The sequence below is a fragment of the Meleagris gallopavo genome, chromosome 1, assembly GCF_905368555.1.
Source record: "Meleagris gallopavo chromosome 1, MGAL_WU_HG_1.1, whole genome shotgun sequence".
Taxonomy (NCBI): domain Eukaryota; kingdom Metazoa; phylum Chordata; class Aves; order Galliformes; family Phasianidae; genus Meleagris; species Meleagris gallopavo.
The window spans coordinates 136,968,701-136,987,773 of record NC_139404.1 but is presented as its reverse complement, the minus strand read 5'-3'; the positions used below and the strand labels follow the sequence as shown (position 1 = coordinate 136,987,773).

General features: G+C 36.8%; 1 protein-coding gene across 3 annotated transcripts in view; it reads left to right on the top strand.

Moving 5' to 3' along the window:
• Positions 1-19,073, top strand: part of ANKRD10 (ankyrin repeat domain 10) — a 34,402-nt gene that overhangs the window by 1,468 nt on the left and 13,861 nt on the right. For all 3 annotated transcript variants that reach the window (XM_010728589.3, XM_010728588.3, XM_085215527.1), the window contains exons 2-3: positions 5,102-5,254; positions 12,798-12,889. In XM_010728589.3, the coding sequence (XP_010726891.2) occupies positions 5,102-5,254; positions 12,798-12,889 (245 nt within the window). The remainder of the gene's footprint in view (positions 1-5,101; positions 5,255-12,797; positions 12,890-19,073) is intronic.

The following is a 19,073-nucleotide window of genomic DNA, read 5'->3' as shown; positions in this document are numbered from 1 at the left end:
GAAGCAGAGCTAAGTAGTCCTACTGTCTCTCAGAAAAAAAAAAAAAGACAAAACAACAAAAACTCCAAGCCTATTTATCTATCCAGGAAGTAATCTTCTGTGTTCAGAAACAAAGTGGATCTAGTTTCAACCCCCTGCTATGTGCAGGGTCACCAACCACCAGCCCAGGCTGCCCAGAGCCACATCCAGCCTGGCCTTGAATGCCTCCAGAGATGGGGCCTCCATAACCTCCTTGGGCAACTGTGTTACCACCCTCTGAGTGAAAAACTTCCTCCTAATATCTAACCTAAACCTCCCCGTCTCAGTTCAACACCATTCCCCCTTAACCTATCACAATCCACCCTCATTATCAGCCGTTCCCCTTCCTGTTTATACACTCCCTTCAAGTACTGGAAGGCCTTAATGAGGTCTCCCCGGAACCTTCTCTTCTCCAAGGTAAGCTAGCCCAGTTCCCTCAACCTTTCTTCATAGGAGAGGTGCTCCAGCCCTCTGTTTCTTTTAGCATATCAAAGGAATCCTTTACTTGTGTGTTAGTCACATTAGTGTCCTTCAAGTATATGTTCAGTTCTGTTTTCCTTAAGCACCTTCAGTTTTCTGCTAGCTACCTGGAATAAGTAAATCGTGTGTACCTTCTTTCCTATTGGAGTGATTCTTGCATAGAAAGCTGTCAGAGAGAGCAAGTCAGTGTGCAAGCTACCCTGTTTGCTGTGTTCGCTCCTAGGTACCTCACCAAAAAGTAAAGATTTGTCTTAAAACTTCTTGCATTTAAATTAGAGAGAAAACATTTTATTTTTTTTCAAGTGAAGTGAAACTTTTTAAAAAGCTTTCTGGCAGATTAGGTAGACTTTGTGTGTGAAAGATGCCTGCATGCTTTGTAGCCTTGTTAAGTAATGTTTGAGTCAGACTGTGCAACAGAACTGCAGGGTGGCTGAGGTGGGAAGGGACCTGTGGGTCCTTCTGGTCCAACACCCTGGGCTGCAGCAGGGCTGCCAGAACAGGTTGATCGTGTCCAGGTGGTTTCTGAAGATTTCCAAGGAGGAAGACTGCACACCATTCCAGTTACCAGTCACCTCACAGTGGGAGAAGTATTTCCTGATGTTCTCCTGTGTTTCAGTGCTCTGGAGAAGTTACATTTCTGTAATTAGGTACAATGCTTGACTGACTTTACTTCTCACCAGCTAATAGATGATGGCCGAAAGTGAAACAGTAACTGTTTTTATATGCATGTCATATGTTATTTATGTTTTTTCTAAAATTTGGAATCATCATTATTGCAAATGGGAAGCTTCTCTGTATCTCAAAACACTGGGGCTTTAAAACTTCTATTTTTGAAACATTCACTAGGAGTTACTAAATGACATTCTTTTCCTTCTTCTGAGAGTTACTTGTTACATTGGATTTTGTGGGGTTTTCACTTGATTTTTCTTTGCCTGTAAGAGATTAAATGGCAACCGAACTTCATGGCCGTTCATCTGATACGGGACACTTCAGCAGCACAGTCCAGCAGGCACGATCGATTGTAAGTGCATTCCTGTGAGAGGCTGAAATGACAAAGCTGATTTAGTTCCTCTTTGCAAGAAGTCCTTGCGGAACAACTTGCTGTAAGCAGTAACATCTAAAACCCTTTCTGCACACATGCATGCATGCAGGCACAGCATTAGTCTGTGCACCAAAGGACAATGCAAAATCACTTTGGAATAAAGCTACATAGAACTGCCTTGCTACACATAGTTGTAGATGCACTGCAGTAGGGAAGGAACAAAAAAATTAACTTAGGAGTGAAGTTAGAAGTGAATGTGCAGAAGATGACAACTTTTTATTGGGAATTACTGATCTATTATTAGTATCAATAAAAATATAGTACCCTATGACTAAAACAAGAAAACATTATGTACTTTAAATACATAACTTACTCTGGAACGTGACTGTGGACCTTACACTTACCCAATAAGTGAAACAGCAGCAGAGTCATTTCTAAATGATAGATAAGCATTCCTAGTTGCAATATCTGGAATTTAATGACAGTATGGCCTGTTTTTTGATTCCAGAAGGCAGTACAGATTTAGATAGCAGCGTGTTCAAATTTACTTGCTGGTTTGAACATCTGTGATATCTTACACTTACCTTTGTTTTGTTCTTTGTAACCACTAGCATGTGCCTTTCTGTTTTCTTTAGTTTTATCTGCTTGCTTGTGCTCTCTTCCTCCTTCTATTTTTGTCATTTGACTGTTTACATTATAGGAAGTGAAACAGTAAGTACATTGTTTCTTCTGGAACAAAAGTGGTACAGATAAATAAAAACCACACATTGCTTCCTTGGCGTTTTGCCAATAGTATGGTTTATATTGAGGCCTGTCTTTCTTCTTTGTTAAATCAGTTTAGGTATAGCAGTACAGTGGAAAATATCTTCTAAAATGTTATTTAAAAATACAGACTGATATGTCCTGATCCAGAGCAGAAGTATTCCAGTGGGATATTGGTTTTTCTCTTCCTCTGCACAAGTAATTTACCATGCTCTTTTAATAGTGTCAGAAGTAGGAGCTTCTAACTGCTGTGCTGCAGAAGACCCTGCTTCAGGTTTTAATGGGATGAAACATTCTCTTTGTTGTTAAAATCCCAAAAAAGCTCCATGGAGAGGGAGAGTATGACTGTCAGGTAGATGATATTGCAAATGCATTTTCACTGCTATACTTACAAGAGTCCGAGGAAAAAGTATGTGGAAGTTATGCAAAAAGAATGTTTAAATATGAAGTTTAATTATAATTAATCATGTAGCATTTTTAGAAAGCAAATTTAAACAGTGAGGGATGACACTGGTGCACTGGTTTTAATGCTTTTCCCCTTTCAATTGCCAGGCTACAGTGTCTACGTAATTTGATTCAGCTATTTCTGTGCAGGAACTATTTCCTGAAGTCGTAATGTTTCTGATTGTTTTCAAATTATAATAAAAGCTTGGTGTTTTAAAAACTGCATGGATTTTATTTTTGTTTGAAGCAGAGGAGCCTCTTGGGGTAGCTGGTGCTTTTTCTATCGCATCACTTTCTAATGATTACAGCATTACAGTTCTTAGTCATTATTAAAGGTTGATTTAAGCAATATTGAGATTCTAGGTTGTAGACTCTAAGGGAAATCTTAAGGTTAACAAATATAAAATTTATTTGGGTAATTTAGCATTAGCAATACACAATTTTTGCACTTCTAAAAAATATATGATGAAACTTTTTTTTTTCCCTAGCAAATGTACTTGTTTGTTGTGGGGAAAGTGTTATCTTTTTCTTCAGTAGTATTGGGATTTCTGGAGGTGGAGCTGTTAGAATTGTAGTAGTTCAGTTAGTTTGTGGTAAGTTAATGGTACGGCTTTGTTAAACTGATAAGCTGGGGCTCTTCAGCCTGGAGGAGAGAAGGCTTGGGGGGGGACCTTATAGCAGCCTTCTAGAACCTGAAGGAACCTAAGGAAAGCTGGGGAGGGACTTTCTATAAGGGCAGGCAGTGACAGGATCAGGGAAAATGGCTTTAAACTGGAAGAGGATAGATTTAGATAGATATTAGGAAGGAATTCCTTACTGTGAGGGTGGTGAGACACTGGAACAGGTTGCCCAGTGTGAAGCTGTGGATGCCCCCTCCCTGGAAGTATTCAAGGCCAGGCTGGATGAGGCTTTGAGCAGCCTGGTCTAACAGGCAGGGACACCTCCTATAGCTGGGGATTGGAACTACGTGATCTTAAAGGTCCCTTCCAACCCAAACCATTCTGTGATGATCCTATGATTACCATCCAAAGGAATCTTGCTTGTAAAGAGTAAGCTTAGTATGTTTCTTTGAATTGTGTAGGGGGAAAAATAAAGTTGAAGTCTGCAGTACATCTGCAGATCTGTAGAAAATACTGTCAGGATTGATGTTTTTAATCACATGTAACTCATAATTACTGATAAAAATAGACATTGTACAGCACCAAAAAAAAAATTAGAATTGTAGTATTCACACTTCCATAGTTCATAATCAAGCTGCCATTTGACCATTGGATGCTTCTTCATCATTTCTTTATGAACAGCTTATTTTGTAGCTATTCTATAGCTAATAAATATTTTCTTTAACAGCAAAACACTGACCAGGAGGTTTTCATCGTATGTGAACCAATGACCACAGTCAATGTGATGTTTCTTTTGTTTTGTTGTTTTGGAGGGTTGTTTTTAACCCTAACAAATGGAAGCTTAGACTAAACTGTTTATTGTAGCAGCAGAACTTTCCTGTCTACAGCAAGGCAATGTTACTATTTGACAGGAAAGGAACTTTTTTTTTTTTAGGCTATTTGTAAAAGTTGAGGTCATCCTGGCTGTAGTTCGGGTAGCTTCTACAAATGTTATGTTGCAAACAGTTAAATATAGTAGCTGGATATTGGATACTTCTGGTATACCAGTGGAAAATAGAAGTCAGAATATAGCTTGGCAACACTGCATTTTTTTGTTGTTGTTGTTCAAAGCAAAGAGATCATTTTTTTTTTGGTGTTGCCATAAACATGCAGTATTGTTTTTAACATTTCTTCACCTGTCATAACAAGAAAACTGTGAGAATAATGGATTGCATGCATAGGTTTTTAGCATGGTATTAATGGTATTAGCTGCAATTAATTATCTGCTTCTCTCACTTCAGAAAAACATTAAAGAAGTGTAAAAACGTTCTTGCATTTTCATTTAAACTCTTCTGGAAATATCTGTGTATCTCCTAACAGTGCTTTGTTTTGCAAAACATCAGCTAATGTCTGTTTAATAGCAGATTTGCAGCTTTGCTAGATCAGAAACTTTTCACTGACAGAAGTGAACCAAATAGCTTTTGTGGTTAGCTCTGAGGTATTACTTGGGCTCTCTCCTATTTCAAAAAATAAATGCTGGAATTGAATTTTGGGGTTGAGAATTAAGTATTTTTCAGGTGTGCTGTGTGGCTGAAGGAGGGGGCAAATCCTAGTGTTCATGTCTTCCCTTGTTTTGCATCACTTGGTTTTGCTAGTAAGTTGAGTTTTTCTGGGCTTAACTTATGTATTTGGCAGGTGCCAACTGTGGTACATCTGTGTAACAGCTTTTGGATTTTCTTCCTTCATGTCTTTAAAGCTGGAGTGCCTAATGCAGTTAGTCAGAGCTGGAGCCTCTGTAAATGCCAGTACAACACGGTTTGCTCAAACACCAGCCCACATTGCTGCTTTTGGAGGACATCCACAATGCCTGAATTGGTTGATCCAAGTGGGGGCCAACATAAACAAACAGGTATGATTTAATGTGTGTTTCATGTCCGCATATGATTCTGTAAGGAGTGTCTTGGTCCCTTCTTGCTGTATGTGTGGTCCTTACATTCATGTACAGACAGGTTATTTTTAACATCTCTCCAAAAGACAAATAAAGCCCTTTATCTGACAATTAAGATGTCACTGTAGTAGAGAAGGGCTCATAAATGTTGTAGATCACTAAAGTCCTGGAGAACATTTGTTTTAGGAACTAATATCTTTCTCCTTCTCGAACAAAATGGTGTCATGCTGCTCTGGTGTTGGCAGCATTACCCAATGCTCTGATCTTGTAATGCACATGAGGGGAAAAGCAAAAAGGACTAGTGAGATACATCTTAATATGTAAGAGTTGGAAAGTTAGCCAGTTAATTCATCATTGCCTATGGAGCCATGAGACCTTTGGGGTCCTTGATGACTAGTCAGATATCTAACTAGTGACATCTTTCAAAGACATGACTTACTGTAAGATGTGTTTGGTTTCATCCTGATATCATCTTTTAAGTTATGTCTAAAGCTCTTCTAATAACTTCTGCAGGTAGATCAGAAACATGCTCTTTACTAACAAATAGTGAATACATGTGTAGTTTTTCTTAATTGATAATTTTCTATTACTGTTACCATGGTTATAGATATTGATTTATTTGATAGCAGAGTGCATTAATATCATAAAGTTCTTGTAAAGGGCTTTCATGCTCTGGTATGGTAACAGAATCAAGTGCTTAAAAATAGTATACTGTTGGAGAAAACGTTTCTAGTATTGAATGGATCTATTATGTATGCTATGCATACATAATGTGTTCCCTTACAGCAATACTCAAAATTATTTATGATTTTATATGAGAGCAATTATTCCTAGAGTTAAACTAAGATTGCTGGGGAACTTGAACTTTGCATTTCTGTAGTTGCTTTTTTTTTTTTTAAGTTATGCAAAAATAAGAAATGGGGAAGTTTGTGTTGAGTTTTCAGAAAAGAAGGCTGGTGCATTGAGAACAGCTGTGAGACACCAGGAGAATTGTAGAAACAATGAAGGTGACGGGATGCAGAGGCTATAGATGGCATCTTCTCCTTGATACCTGACAAAAGTAACTTATTGCATAAGTTATTGCTGCATAGTGGTAGAATCTTCAGAAGAGAAAATACAAGAACTAGAAATGCATCTGGAGTCCAGGTAAGAATGTAAAGAAACTGTGATTAGAGAGGAGACATGGCATGCACAGAGTAAAGATGTATACAGATATCTTCCAAATGAGAAGAAAAGAATGAATGAGAATGAATGAGAAGAATGAAAGTTTCCATCTGTGGATAAGGAGAAGAACTGACCAGTAAGGCTGAAATGGAGCTGAAGAACCACTGTTCTAGAACAATATCTTCTAGATGTTCTCCTGGAACATCTACAGTGTGAGGTTATTTAAAAAAAAAAAAAAAAAAGCAAGAGGAAAATAGCAGCTAGCTCTCAAGAAGAGAGGAATGCAGAGAGCTATCTGTGGACTGAGGGCAATGCACAGATGATTGTAAGGGAAGCAGAAGACAGTATGATGTGCAGTTTAAAAATAGACTGGTAATTCATCCCACCTAGAGGAGGCTAGTTCTGGTGACTAGCCAGTGACTCAGGAGTCTTTAAAAATTGGTAGCCAGTTACAAGAGCAAATCTAAACAGTAGAGGAGGAAGAAATAATGTGATTCTGAATTTTTCAAATGAAATAGTGCTGATAGTATCCTACAGACTTTGAAAGGCAAATTTAGGTGTTTACAGATAGAGGATACCAGCATGAACAGCACTTGAGAGTTGATATTGTGGGAAGCTGCGTATGTTGTTGATAATAGTAGGATCAAGTTATACTTCTGTAAAAACTCCTTTTTTGCTTCCACAAAATATTAATTGAACAATAGGAAGAAATTTTAGGTTTGATTTGATGATGGAGGGTGTCTCAGTAGTTAGAATGACAGTAGAAACAAAAATAGCTCTTTATTAAGATGCATCTGGTCAGTCACACTGGTTTCACATGCATGAGCACTCAAAGCTAGATAGTTTACTTTTGTGATACCTGCAGCAAAAGAAGCCCACGGATACTTGTGATGTTTCACACGAGTGTGTAAAGCATAGTGCATGCTTTGCTCTCCACAGTTCCTTCAAGATGTTTATAGAATTGCAGTCAAAAACCTGCTATTCTTGTTTGATTTGCACTGCTTAATATATGATTTTACTTAATTGCAAGCTCTTTGAGGTGATCATCTGGGGCTTCCACTCACACTTGAGGTTTTGGAGCGCTATTTCCTGATGTGTATTCTGTTTATTCCTTCCAGCTCGCTGACTGATGCTGTACTTCAAACAGACATAGTCACTGGCTAATGCTTGTGTGAGGACAAGTGTTCCATGGACACTGGATACAAAACACATGCTGAGAAAGATCGGGGAATACTTGATATTTAAACTAGTAAAACTTCCCTTCCAAACTGACTCCTGGTCACTGGCTACAGACTAACCAATCACGTCTGGAAAAAGAAAAGGATAGCTTCTGAAAAGGAATCCACTCGAGTCTCCCAGTCCTAATGTAAAGCTCTGGTACTCAGTAGAACTTGCGTGCATGTTTTCCTTTTATTTACCCTGAAGTATTGTAGCTCATACTGCCTGCCATGAAGTTTAGGAAAACATTAAAATGCATATCTTAATGCTGGTGGCAGTTGTCTGAGACAGGTCCTGGGCAGCAATGAAGGATAAATGCTGAAATCTGCTTGTCCCAACTCTACCTTGCTCTCCAAAGTAATTTCTGTGAGTATATCCCATGATGTCCAGCCCTCTTGTTTAACTGTATGTGCTGGCTAGAATCATTTTTTTTTTTTTTTTTCCCTCTCCTTGATTGGTGGGCAGTTATACCCTGCTGTCCCTTACCCACTAAGGGTCAGAGAAAGCCAAAGAGCCAAGCAGTGATCCTGCCTGTTTCTGCCTGCCACTGGACACAACAGGAAGTTATTTCTTTTTCTATTCAATGAGCAGTGCCTACTAATAGTTCTTAATATTGTGAGTCAAAACTTGCATTTAGCTTCCTGCCTGCTTTAGTTCACTCTAACAGTGCAAAGCAATTATGCTGCTACTTCCCTTTTTTTTGTTTGTTTTTATCCACGTCAGAATGCAGACTGATTCTGTGCTGTTGTGCAAGATAATGCAGCAGATATTCATAAGTTTTTTCTGATAAAAGCCTCTTATTTCATTCAAGTATATTTTCCCTCTGACCTCGGTATATCAAATGTTTCTTCTGTGTTACCTTCCATAATTGGCAAAAATAAACAGAAGAATGTCATGTGGCCTGCCTTAAGGGGAAGGGCTAAGAAATACTGCATCCTTACAGATGATGTTAACTTTTCGTCCCACTAGTTATCATAATTTGGTAGTGAGGGCAGACAGATAAAGGAAATGTAGACATCTATACTGGCAACAACTGTAAACATACTAATATCCTTGATGAGGAGGGAAAAAGTCATTTCTTATGTGTTTTAGCAGCTTTGTTAACCGTCTATGCCTGCTGGATTAAATCCAGATTAAAAAAAATCCATTATTTCTCGTCTGTACTGAAAATCCAGAAGGTAAAACAATCATGGATTCAAAGCAAATCTTATTGAAGAACGTGGGAAAAAGTTCAATCTTCCCAACTTTTGGTTTCTGGCTTCAGACAGGTTAGTTAGATTTCTAGGCCTAGCAAATCTGACCACGTTTGGGGAATGTGGTCAGATACAGGCTTTTGAAATTGAATCAATTGAATAAGGGATGGTATTGGTTTTCTTGTCAGGTAAAATAGTGCTTCTATGTCTTAAATGTGTACCAGAAGCATTATACAACTGCTTGTGTAGTTCGAAACCCTTCAGTATAAGTGTGCATGGGAGAGCTTTAAGAAAAAAAAATATATAGCAGGTAAGTAACTTTTAGAAGGAAGGGAAGTAAATGTATGAGAGGTGAAATTAACTGAATCATTCAGGAGCAAATTTTCCACTTTCTACTCCAAGTTCAACTGGAATGTTGTAACACCAACAAATTTGTATTCTAAAAAGACAGAACTGGGGGAAATTGAAGGGGAGGAAGTATTACAAAATGAACTGATGAACAAATAAAAACTTCTAGAAGTCTGGAGAAACTCAGAGTCTGAGGAGAGATTTATGAAGGATGTGTCTTTTGAGGCTAAGCAGCATTGTACCAAAAGGCAAACTGATTAACCAAGCTGAGATGAATTCACTGAAGGAAAAAATAATCAACAGAAACAAAAGTTTTCCTAGACACATTTATAAATGCAAAGTAAGGAATTAACCTGTATAGCTAGTCAGTAAAATGAAAAACATCAAATGTAATCTAGTATGTCTCCGAGCTGAATAAAGGAGAAAAGCTTTGTCTTTGCAAAATAAAAGTAGCACTCCTCCAAGGGGACGGAGGAGGATGTAGTGTGACAGTGAGTTGTGGAAAGTGTGTGGAAGTGTGTTTATGGTGCCTTGTGACACTTCCATCTGTTCAGAAGCACTGCACACAAAATATCATCTTCACAGAAGCAAACAAATTTGTATTATCTTGAATGCTGTGTTAATACTAGGAAACATTTTTTCCTGTACATCTGTTTGCTATGTGACTTCTGGATTATGAGAGAAGTCTGGTCAGTTGGTACAGTGCTACATAAGAAGGGTAAATGAGGACCCCAAAATTTAATTTTGACAGTGTTCTTAGAAAAACCTCTATCTTACTGCATTTTCTGTTCAGTGCCATCCACTCCAATTGTTCAGTCAACAAAGTTGCTTTCAGTCGTGTAGAGTGCTTCTTCCTCTTTTTTTTAATCTGTTAAAAAAAAAATACATAAACTACAGCTGTTTTGTAGTGGAAACCCTCTTTTTTTTTTTTTTTTTTTCCTCTCAGTATAGCTTATAACCCAAAGAGAATTCCTTTACAAAGCTATGTAGGAAACTATGTTAGACAATAGGGAGAGCAAATAGTTGTGGTTCCACAGGAGAACTTCAGAAGAAGATAATTAATGTTAGTAAATATAGAAAATAGGTGTTGTAATTTGAAGGAAAAAAAAAAAGCTATTACAATCTAAATCCATGCATTTTATTCTCAAATTATTTTCTCAATTCCTTAGCTTCAAGGAAGTGTGTGCTTTTTCTGGGCTAGTGATTGAAAGAAGTCCTTCTCAAGACATACATTCTGAGACACTGATGTTTTTTCTGGTTATTGGTGACAAGTTTAGAGCAACTAATAAACACAGCTTATTCTCATAATGTTGTGGTAAGGAGCATTTTGCAAAGGTCCTTTCTCATCCTTTTAACACTTCCCAGCAGCAGTACTTCATAATTTGGTTTAGCTTTTACTGTGGGCAACATATTAGATTTGTTGAACGAGTAGAGGTTTTTGTCATCTTCATCATATGCATTGGCAAGGTGAGCTGACTTGTCCTAAACTGAACTTTGTATTGATGAGTATCGTTTTAAATTAAAGGTGAGACTATAAATACTAATGCTGAGCAATGAAAAAGAAGTATAAAAAAGAAATTATTTTCTTTTAAATCTGTTTAACAGAAATGGGGAATGGAAACAATAACAAAGTGGTGCAATTGATGACAGGTGCCATGATGGGAAATTTTACTGCACCATAAAAAAAATCTTTCTGGATGCATTAATGCCAGATGAGTTTCCATATAGTTAATAAAATTGTCTTCCATTGGGATTATCAGTCTTCTGTAACTTCTAGAAAAGCTATAAATAAAATAAATGATACAAAGTTAGTTATAAAGCACAAAGCTTGCAAGTGGTCTTAAGGATCATCTATTTCCAACTGATATGCTGTGAGCGGTGTTGTCAGCCACCGGGTCAGGCTGCCCAGGGCCCCATCCAACCTGGCCTTGAATACCTCTAGGGATGGAGCATCCTGAGTTTCTTGGGCAGCCTGTCCCTGTGCCTCACCATCTTAAGCTGTCTTCGATTCATGAGATACAGCTGTTTTGGAAGAAGGAATTTATCACTCTTTCCTAATAACTAAGGACTACAAGAAGTTTTCTGTTCTTTTCTGTCTCTAAACTCTTTGCCAACCTCAGCAATTATCCTTAATTTAATAAGAAGGTAAACCTTTTCTTGTTCCATGACTGTTCCTTGCTGGGGCTGAATATGTGTCTTAAACAGTGATAAACTTGTTTATCTTCCATGAGTTTGTAATGTGTTAAAATAAATAAATAAAATTCATAATTAGCAAATTGAATATATGGAACATAATCCAAATTTCCTTCCTTCGTTCCAAGTTACATTTACATGGTCTAGAAAATGCGACTGAATTTCTCAGAAACTTGGTGGAAAATTTCCAGTGCTTAGTTCCTTACGTCAAGATGGTGGTGTGATCCTTTTTTGAATATACTCATGTCTCAGTATACTCATGTCTCAGAGCTGCCAGTGTAGCCAGTAGTGCAGAGCTAAGCATGGGCCACCATTCTGTGTATAGACTGCTGACTTAGTAAAGCTGGTATTGATGTTTCAGTAAAAGAAGAATAGTGGAAAAAAGGAAGAAGAACAAAAAACTTGCTATGCAATGGAAATGTTGAGGACTGTGATAAAATGTAACAAAACAGTAACTGAACATTTACTTGCTACCTCAAAGCTGTGTTTCATTTCACATTCTTCTGTTTCCTACTACTTAGTTACTATTAACGTTAAGTAAAATTATTAAGTTAATAATAAATTATTAATTTAATTGCAAGTACTGAATTTCACCTCTATCCTGTAGGTCACGATGCACGGAATTCACCTGCTACTTACCAATTGCATATATAAAATTGCGTAGATTTTTCCCTCTTACCTGTGAAGCTGGGTAGAGGACCTGTAAAGAATACTCTGTTCTTATTACATTTGCATTTAATATAAAAAGTTGAAGTGATTGAATGTATTAGTTAGCACTAATGGAATTTAAATGAGTAAAGGTTACACAGAAAGCAATGGTATGTAGAACACATAAGTCAAATGTGCCTATCTTAGGAGAGATCTGACCTGTCCTGTGAGCTCTGGGCATGCTTATGTTACTGCAGAGGTACGCATAGATAGCTCTCACCTGGTGAGTATTTATTGTGCCATACAGTACCAAGTGACAGCAGGATCTCAAAGTAGTAGCAGTCCCACATACCTTGCATCTTGCTTCTGAATTCAAGATGGCTTGCAAAGTGCAGGGTACTGGGGAATTAAAATGCTGGGAGATAAATGTTACTGTAACTTGTTACAGTATCACGTGTTGATCTTTTCTAACAAATTTTGCTGCATATGACTTCGATAATCTAGTTGTTCGATAAAGGCTCATCATGTGAGATTCATGCCTTTATAATTGTTTCTTGCTAAATACTTAAAGTATGTAAGAGCCTACTGCAGAAAACATTTCATAAAGTACCTGATATATTTGCTAGCTAATAAATGCTGCTTTTATTTTATCTGCTTTCTTAATTAAAATGAATAATGTAAAAAGACTGTCATTTTTAGAAAGATTATTATGCTTGACAAAATGTAGTTTGTCTTTGCAGGATTATGTTGGTGAAACTCCTATTCATAAAGCAGCACGGTCTGGTAGTGTGGATTCCATAAGTGCCCTTGTGGCTCACGGTGCGCAAATAGAGTAAGTGAGGTGGTTGGTTTTTTGTTGTTGTTGTTGATTGTTGTGCGTTTAGCTGACTAACTTAGACTGGTAAACATAGATACTAATATCAGAAAGAAAAATCAAAACAGCAGACACCTGATTAAAAGACGGCTAGACATGTTCAACTGTAGTAAAGCCCAAGATGTTTCGCATGTCTAGTAATAAAGTTTACTTTACTGAAGTGATACCAGTGTGCTATATTAGTATTGCATTTAAGTGATGTATTAAAAAATGTATCCCACTTCTGTGAGATGGCCCCGAACTGTACACTTTATTTAGTTTGTTGTTATTTTTTTTACTATAAATTGACACCTTGCACTGGTAAATAAATGCAGAAAACAATGCAAAAACGTGCAAAATAGCATCTCGCACACTTTTTGCAGTTAGTTTAATACTGTTTGCTAGTAAATCGTGTATATTTGCCCTTTTAACTTTTTTCTTTAAAGGTTTATGTACTGCAAAAACATTCAGAAAATCTCACAAACTTTTGCAACTTACAGCATGGACAATATGGATGCAGTTTTCACCTAGAAATGTTGAGTATAAGCTCTATGGCTTATAATGTAAATACTTTAGCAATTTGTTTTAATTAGAACTAGCCTTTTTATCTTAAATGGTAACTAATTGTTGTATTTTGACCTGCAATGTGAAACTATTGAGTTGAAAGTGAAGTAAGAATCATGTAGTTAACTCCTTGTTTTACCCTTTGGTTTCCATCTTACTGTTTTGTAATGCTGCCCTGATAAATCTACCATAAATTTTAACTTTTTCAGTGGAATCGTAGAGCGTTCAGGAAATAGAGAACCTTTTATGTTAATAGTAATCAACAAATAATTTTATATGAAAAGATGTTCTTCATAGACAATGACACTGAAATAACTCATGCAGCTGTCAGGTAAATTATAGTCCAGTTCATTAAATCATTAATAAATTAATAAATTCCCATTTTGTACTCACTTCCAGATGTTTTCTGATAAACTTGAATTTAAATTTACTGTGGAATTGAGCAAACCTTAATTATCATCATCAATTAGCATACGATCTTGTGGTTTTTAGAAAGTTTCCAGTCAAAGGAAGTTATGAAAGTGCATAAACAACATGAAATATGTGACTTGAGTCTGATGTAAATGAAGAGAAGCTGTTATATCCATAGGACCTTAAAAAATAGGAGATGAATGGTTGAGGTTGGATTTGTGGCTGCAGCTTAAATTTACGTAATTTGGATTTTGCTCGCTTAAACATCGTATCTGCAAGCCACAGTCAAAAACCTTGGAATGCGTTTCTTGCCTTTGACCAAAGCTCTTGGCAGCAGAAATGACATAGATTTTATAGCAGTTCTAGTGAATAAGAAATTATTTGAATTCACTGTTTTCTAACTTTGAATTCTATCTACTTTACAGTAGGATAAACTTCTCACAGGTTCTATAGGTAAATGAAGTATGAGATTCTATCCAGGAAATCATAAAATCAATGATGCCAATGCAATAGGCTTGTGGAGCAACCCATGTTTCTTTCTCATTTAGAGCAACAGGACTTGGATGAAATTCTGCTGCTGTCACCTAAGAGAGATAGCTAATTGACTGACTGGGTTGGAGCTTTATTCCATGGAATGCGGTTTTCAGTGTCAGTATGTTAAATTAGGCCAAATTGATGTGTGTTTCTCTGATGATTCAATTTTGGGTCACCTGGATTTGAAAACTGGACCCATATCTGTAATGATTATATTGATTTCCTGATTTTTGTAGCATCTGCAAAATGCTATTTTCTACTAATGAGCAATTATTGAAACACTGCTGTTACAATGAAGTTACTTGGACTAGTGTAATTTATGATATTGGTGTCTACCCTATTCCCATATACTTCACTTGTTTGGTTGTGTTGGAAGCCGAAGAATACTGATGATAGTCTAGTAAGGATAAAATAATTGTCTCACCTGAATTGCTCTAGTTTACGTCATTTCAGGCTTGTTAGTGTATTAGTTTTACAGAGAAATACTATATCCTACAGTCTCTAAATTTCATGAAGTTTTGCATTGTTTTTCTAATTGATGAGAGAGAATTTGGGACTCTATTCCTGTGTAAATTTTTTAGTAATATTAAAAAATAATAATTGTACCCTAGTGAAAATATTTTGATTTTTTTGTGGTATTTACCTTCTCATTTTAGCTGAAGCATATTCTGTGCACAGTATGTCCTACAGCCATAAAAATGGTTACTCCACTAACTATGGTATTCATGGACCCTTGAAGAGGGGGAAGCAGGTGGTCACAATGTCCTCATATGAGTGAAAAGGTTTGCTGTGTAAATGATTTTTAATGTGGATAGTATTTTTTTTTTTAAAGTATCCATAATAACTGCTGGATTTTCGCTGAAACAGCATAATTAATGCAATTTATGTATGGTTAACTGTGTATTTGCTATGGTGACAGATTAGTATCCACAGCTCTTTAAAGAGGAAAAGCCTTCTTGGTGCCATGTTTTGTTTTGCTCTTTTAAGTGATTTTTGAAATGCTGGGTTGTTAAATGGTTTCAAAGGTAGCGTCACAGCACATATATGTATATATATATATGTATAAAATGTAAATAAAATACAAAGATCAGCTATTAAAGCAGGACGCTATTAACTAAAAGAAAGTAGGCAAAGGCAGCTGTTAATTATACTAATTTGAACTTAATTGTTTCTCTCCATGTCTGTGTTTCCATACAGTTCACTTGTATGGCAAGTTTGAATATTTCTGAATAAAAGATCTTCTAGAACTGTAATTTGGACAGTTGTGCATTACAGAGTGAATTGGTTTGGAGCTAGGAGAGAAGTTTCAAATGCAATATTTCTTTGGGATAGAGAGATGTACCTTTTGGATTAGGACGGGCTCAGCTGTGCCTGTGCTGGGCCCATTGGAGCCATCTGGAGCAGGCCATGTTCGGCACAAAGCAGCCTCTTGCCTCCTCTTGCAGAAGCCGTCTCTACAAGCCCCTGTGCTACCAAGACTGGGAGTTGGCTCAGTGATCCTTGTCGGTCCCTTCTAACTTGGGATATTCTGTGATTCTGTGTGACTTGAGATGCATCCAATTGAACATGATTACTAGGTCATTCCAGGGTTTTGTTGATCAAGGTACTTGAATACTGAGGTAGGAATCTTCATATTTTCTTGCCAGAAATCTTAAAGGTTTTGGAAAAATCACTTTGCTGTACCATGACGGGATGCTGCAAGACCCTGAGAAATACTTCTCTGTTCTGATTTCCCATGCTCTGGTCATAGGACATTTTTCAAATCTTGATTGTGGCTACTCCTACAGTGTCTCAGCTTTTGTTCTTGTTAACTCTGAGACTTCTTTGCTTTCTGAAATTTCTTCAAAATCTCTTCTGCCTCTTTAGTAGACAGGCAGAAGAACTATGTAGATTTCAGGAGAATAAACAAAGTAGAAATCATCTATTACTTCGTTACTACTTCTATCAGTTTCCTTTTCAGGAAACTCTTATGGCCTGTTCTCAGGTTTTAGCCATCGGTTTTGGTTCATTTGTGCTTGTTGGAAAGTAAGGCTGCATATTTCTGGGTTTCTTCCGACTCTCTTAAAAATTTAGCAGAAACTTGTTACTTTTTTATCACGTGCTTGTTTTCCTAGCTAGTCAACGACCCAATTTTAAATATATGTCTGCAGTCTCTTTGTGGTGTTACAATATGTGTGATGTGAACAGTCATTATTATGTCACTGTTGTACATTCAGAGGTGTCCTATTGATTCAGTATAGAAAAAGCAACATCAACTTTCTTATGGTCTTGAACCCCATCTTGAAAATAATGCTTCTGCTTCTAACTGTTTAGGAATAAGAGTGAGGTGGTGTTTCAACAGACAGTTCTTATGGGTTAATTAGTATATTGATATTTATACAATCTGTTGGGTACTTTTCAAGCTCAGGCTACTTCGAACTGAAGCAAATTCAATAATTCATGTTCAGTTTCACAGTGGATTATTCTTAGTGGAAGCAGTTGTTGATGGAAGCTCAGGAATAGGGAGGAGTGCAAGAGGTTACACTTCTTATGAGTAAAGTTGAATCCTTCATTAAAGCAGTGATATTTTGTGACCCTTCTGAAATGTGAAGAAAGAACAGAGGGTTATAATCTAGCTTCATAGGAGAGCTTAGTCATTAGTAACAAGCCTCTGTGAGTTATGGTGGTTTTATTGACTTCAGTGCGAAAGAACTGGGTAAAGAAAAATAATGTGTTAATAAGAATTTTAAATCTCAGTAGCTTAGATTTCTGACAATGTTGTTAGTTTTTTGTTTGTTTTTGTTAGTGGAAGTGATTTTCCTTCCTGTGCAGCTTCCTTTCAGACAGGTCTTTTTTTCTGTAAAATAAACTATTACTGACAGCAAGTAGGTGAGAGGCCAGCGTTACAAAGAGGAGCTTGGGTAGGAGAGGTATTACACACAGTGGAAGAAACAAGGATACGGTATGTTCCCAAATACAACAGTCCTATCGGTTCTGTTGGTTAGTCTTGACACTGATGATGGGGATGAATGGCATGTTTGATCTGCTGATAAATTTTGATTGAGTTTGTGATTGGAGAATTGTTAGAGCAAGCAAGTTGCAGTTAATTAACTTTTGGTTGTAAATGTGTTGATACGGGTTTTGTTTGCTATTCAACTTTGGGTCTTTTCAGTTTGGTTGATCACAGTTCAGCAAGTCTCTTTGGACTTGGACAAAAAAAAAAAAAAACATAGACAATTGCAGCATGGCCCAAAACATGTTCAGGTTGGTCAGAAAGGATTTTCTACTGCTGTGTGACTTACGCTACAGGTTATGAGTTGTATCTCGTTGCATGGAGGGTTAGTGAGCCTTTTGAAGAGTTTTGGGAGCTATTACTTAGCTAGAATGTTACTCTTACATTTCATACAAATTCCTTCTATGTATTCTGCAAGATGTTGCTGGTGTGTGGTAGATAAGTTTTCCTTAGTGTGAAAGACAATGTAAATTGAACATTTGAACCTTTGAAGCTTCCATGTGCATGTTCCATGTGCATCAGTAGTTTCTTAATCCAAAAAAAATCTTCTGTGTGAGTGAGAGCGTCAAGTCACAAAAATTTAACATTTCATGTAGTTTGAAAAATTTTTCTCTCTTCATGTCTGTTATTGAAAAATAACAAGTCCATCTGATTAGTTTTTTCATTCCTGATATTTTCTTCCCTTTGGCACAAGAATATCTGTTTAAAAGGAGTTTCTCTCTCTTTAGTTTTCCCAAGCAAAAGTCCATGCTTTTTCTACTAAATCTCTTGAACTTTCTTCAGTATTTGGCACATTTCAAAGAAGCTTGCTTTCTTACTTTTTCAAATTTCAGGCTGTATTTGCCTTTCAATTTATATAAAGAGAAATAAGGTGATTGTATTTGCTACCAGAGGCACCTTTCAGAATCTGCATTACAAGACTTGATCTTTTCAAGTCAGAGTCTGATCTGAACTTTTCCTTAATGGTCTTCTATAATGCTTTCCTACTGCAAGCATTGGAGATCCTGGTTGTAGAGACATAATAGCAACATCAGTGTTAGATCTGATTTTCATGACTGTCTGGATGTATTGTCTTTTGACTTAGAGGCTACAGTATTAACAAGATGCTTATTTGAAATGTGTTGTTGCTAGTTACCTAGGAAGCCTTTATTTTCACTTCAGTAGTGGAGGTCTCTTCTGTTTTTTCTAAGCATGATATCATTTTAAGGGTTAACATATTCATTTGGTACCTTTTATGAGTTGTGTTAGGAATTCTCTCTTACATAGTAGAGTATAAATTAAAAACTACTGTTAATTGCTGCTAGCAGGCAAAGTCAGGCAGTGGTATATTCTTCAGGCAAAAATTTACGTGGAAATGATTCACATTTCCACAAGAGATACTGAAAATTGAAGTCCACTCTTTTAGGTCTTTCTTAAAGCACTTAAGCCAGAAACTGAGGCAGTAAATCACCGTCAGATGGTGATGACTGTAGTATTTCCAATGTGGTATACCATGGTTAGTTAGTTCTTTCTTGTGTCAGTAGGTGTAGCTACATAATCCTTTGTGAACCGTAAGACTAAGATGGGTAAAAAAAAAAAAAAAAGACTACACAAAGAGCTTCCTTCTTTCCAGGATACTCACCACATTACCATTTTGGAAGATGTTCTGAGAATCTCTACCAT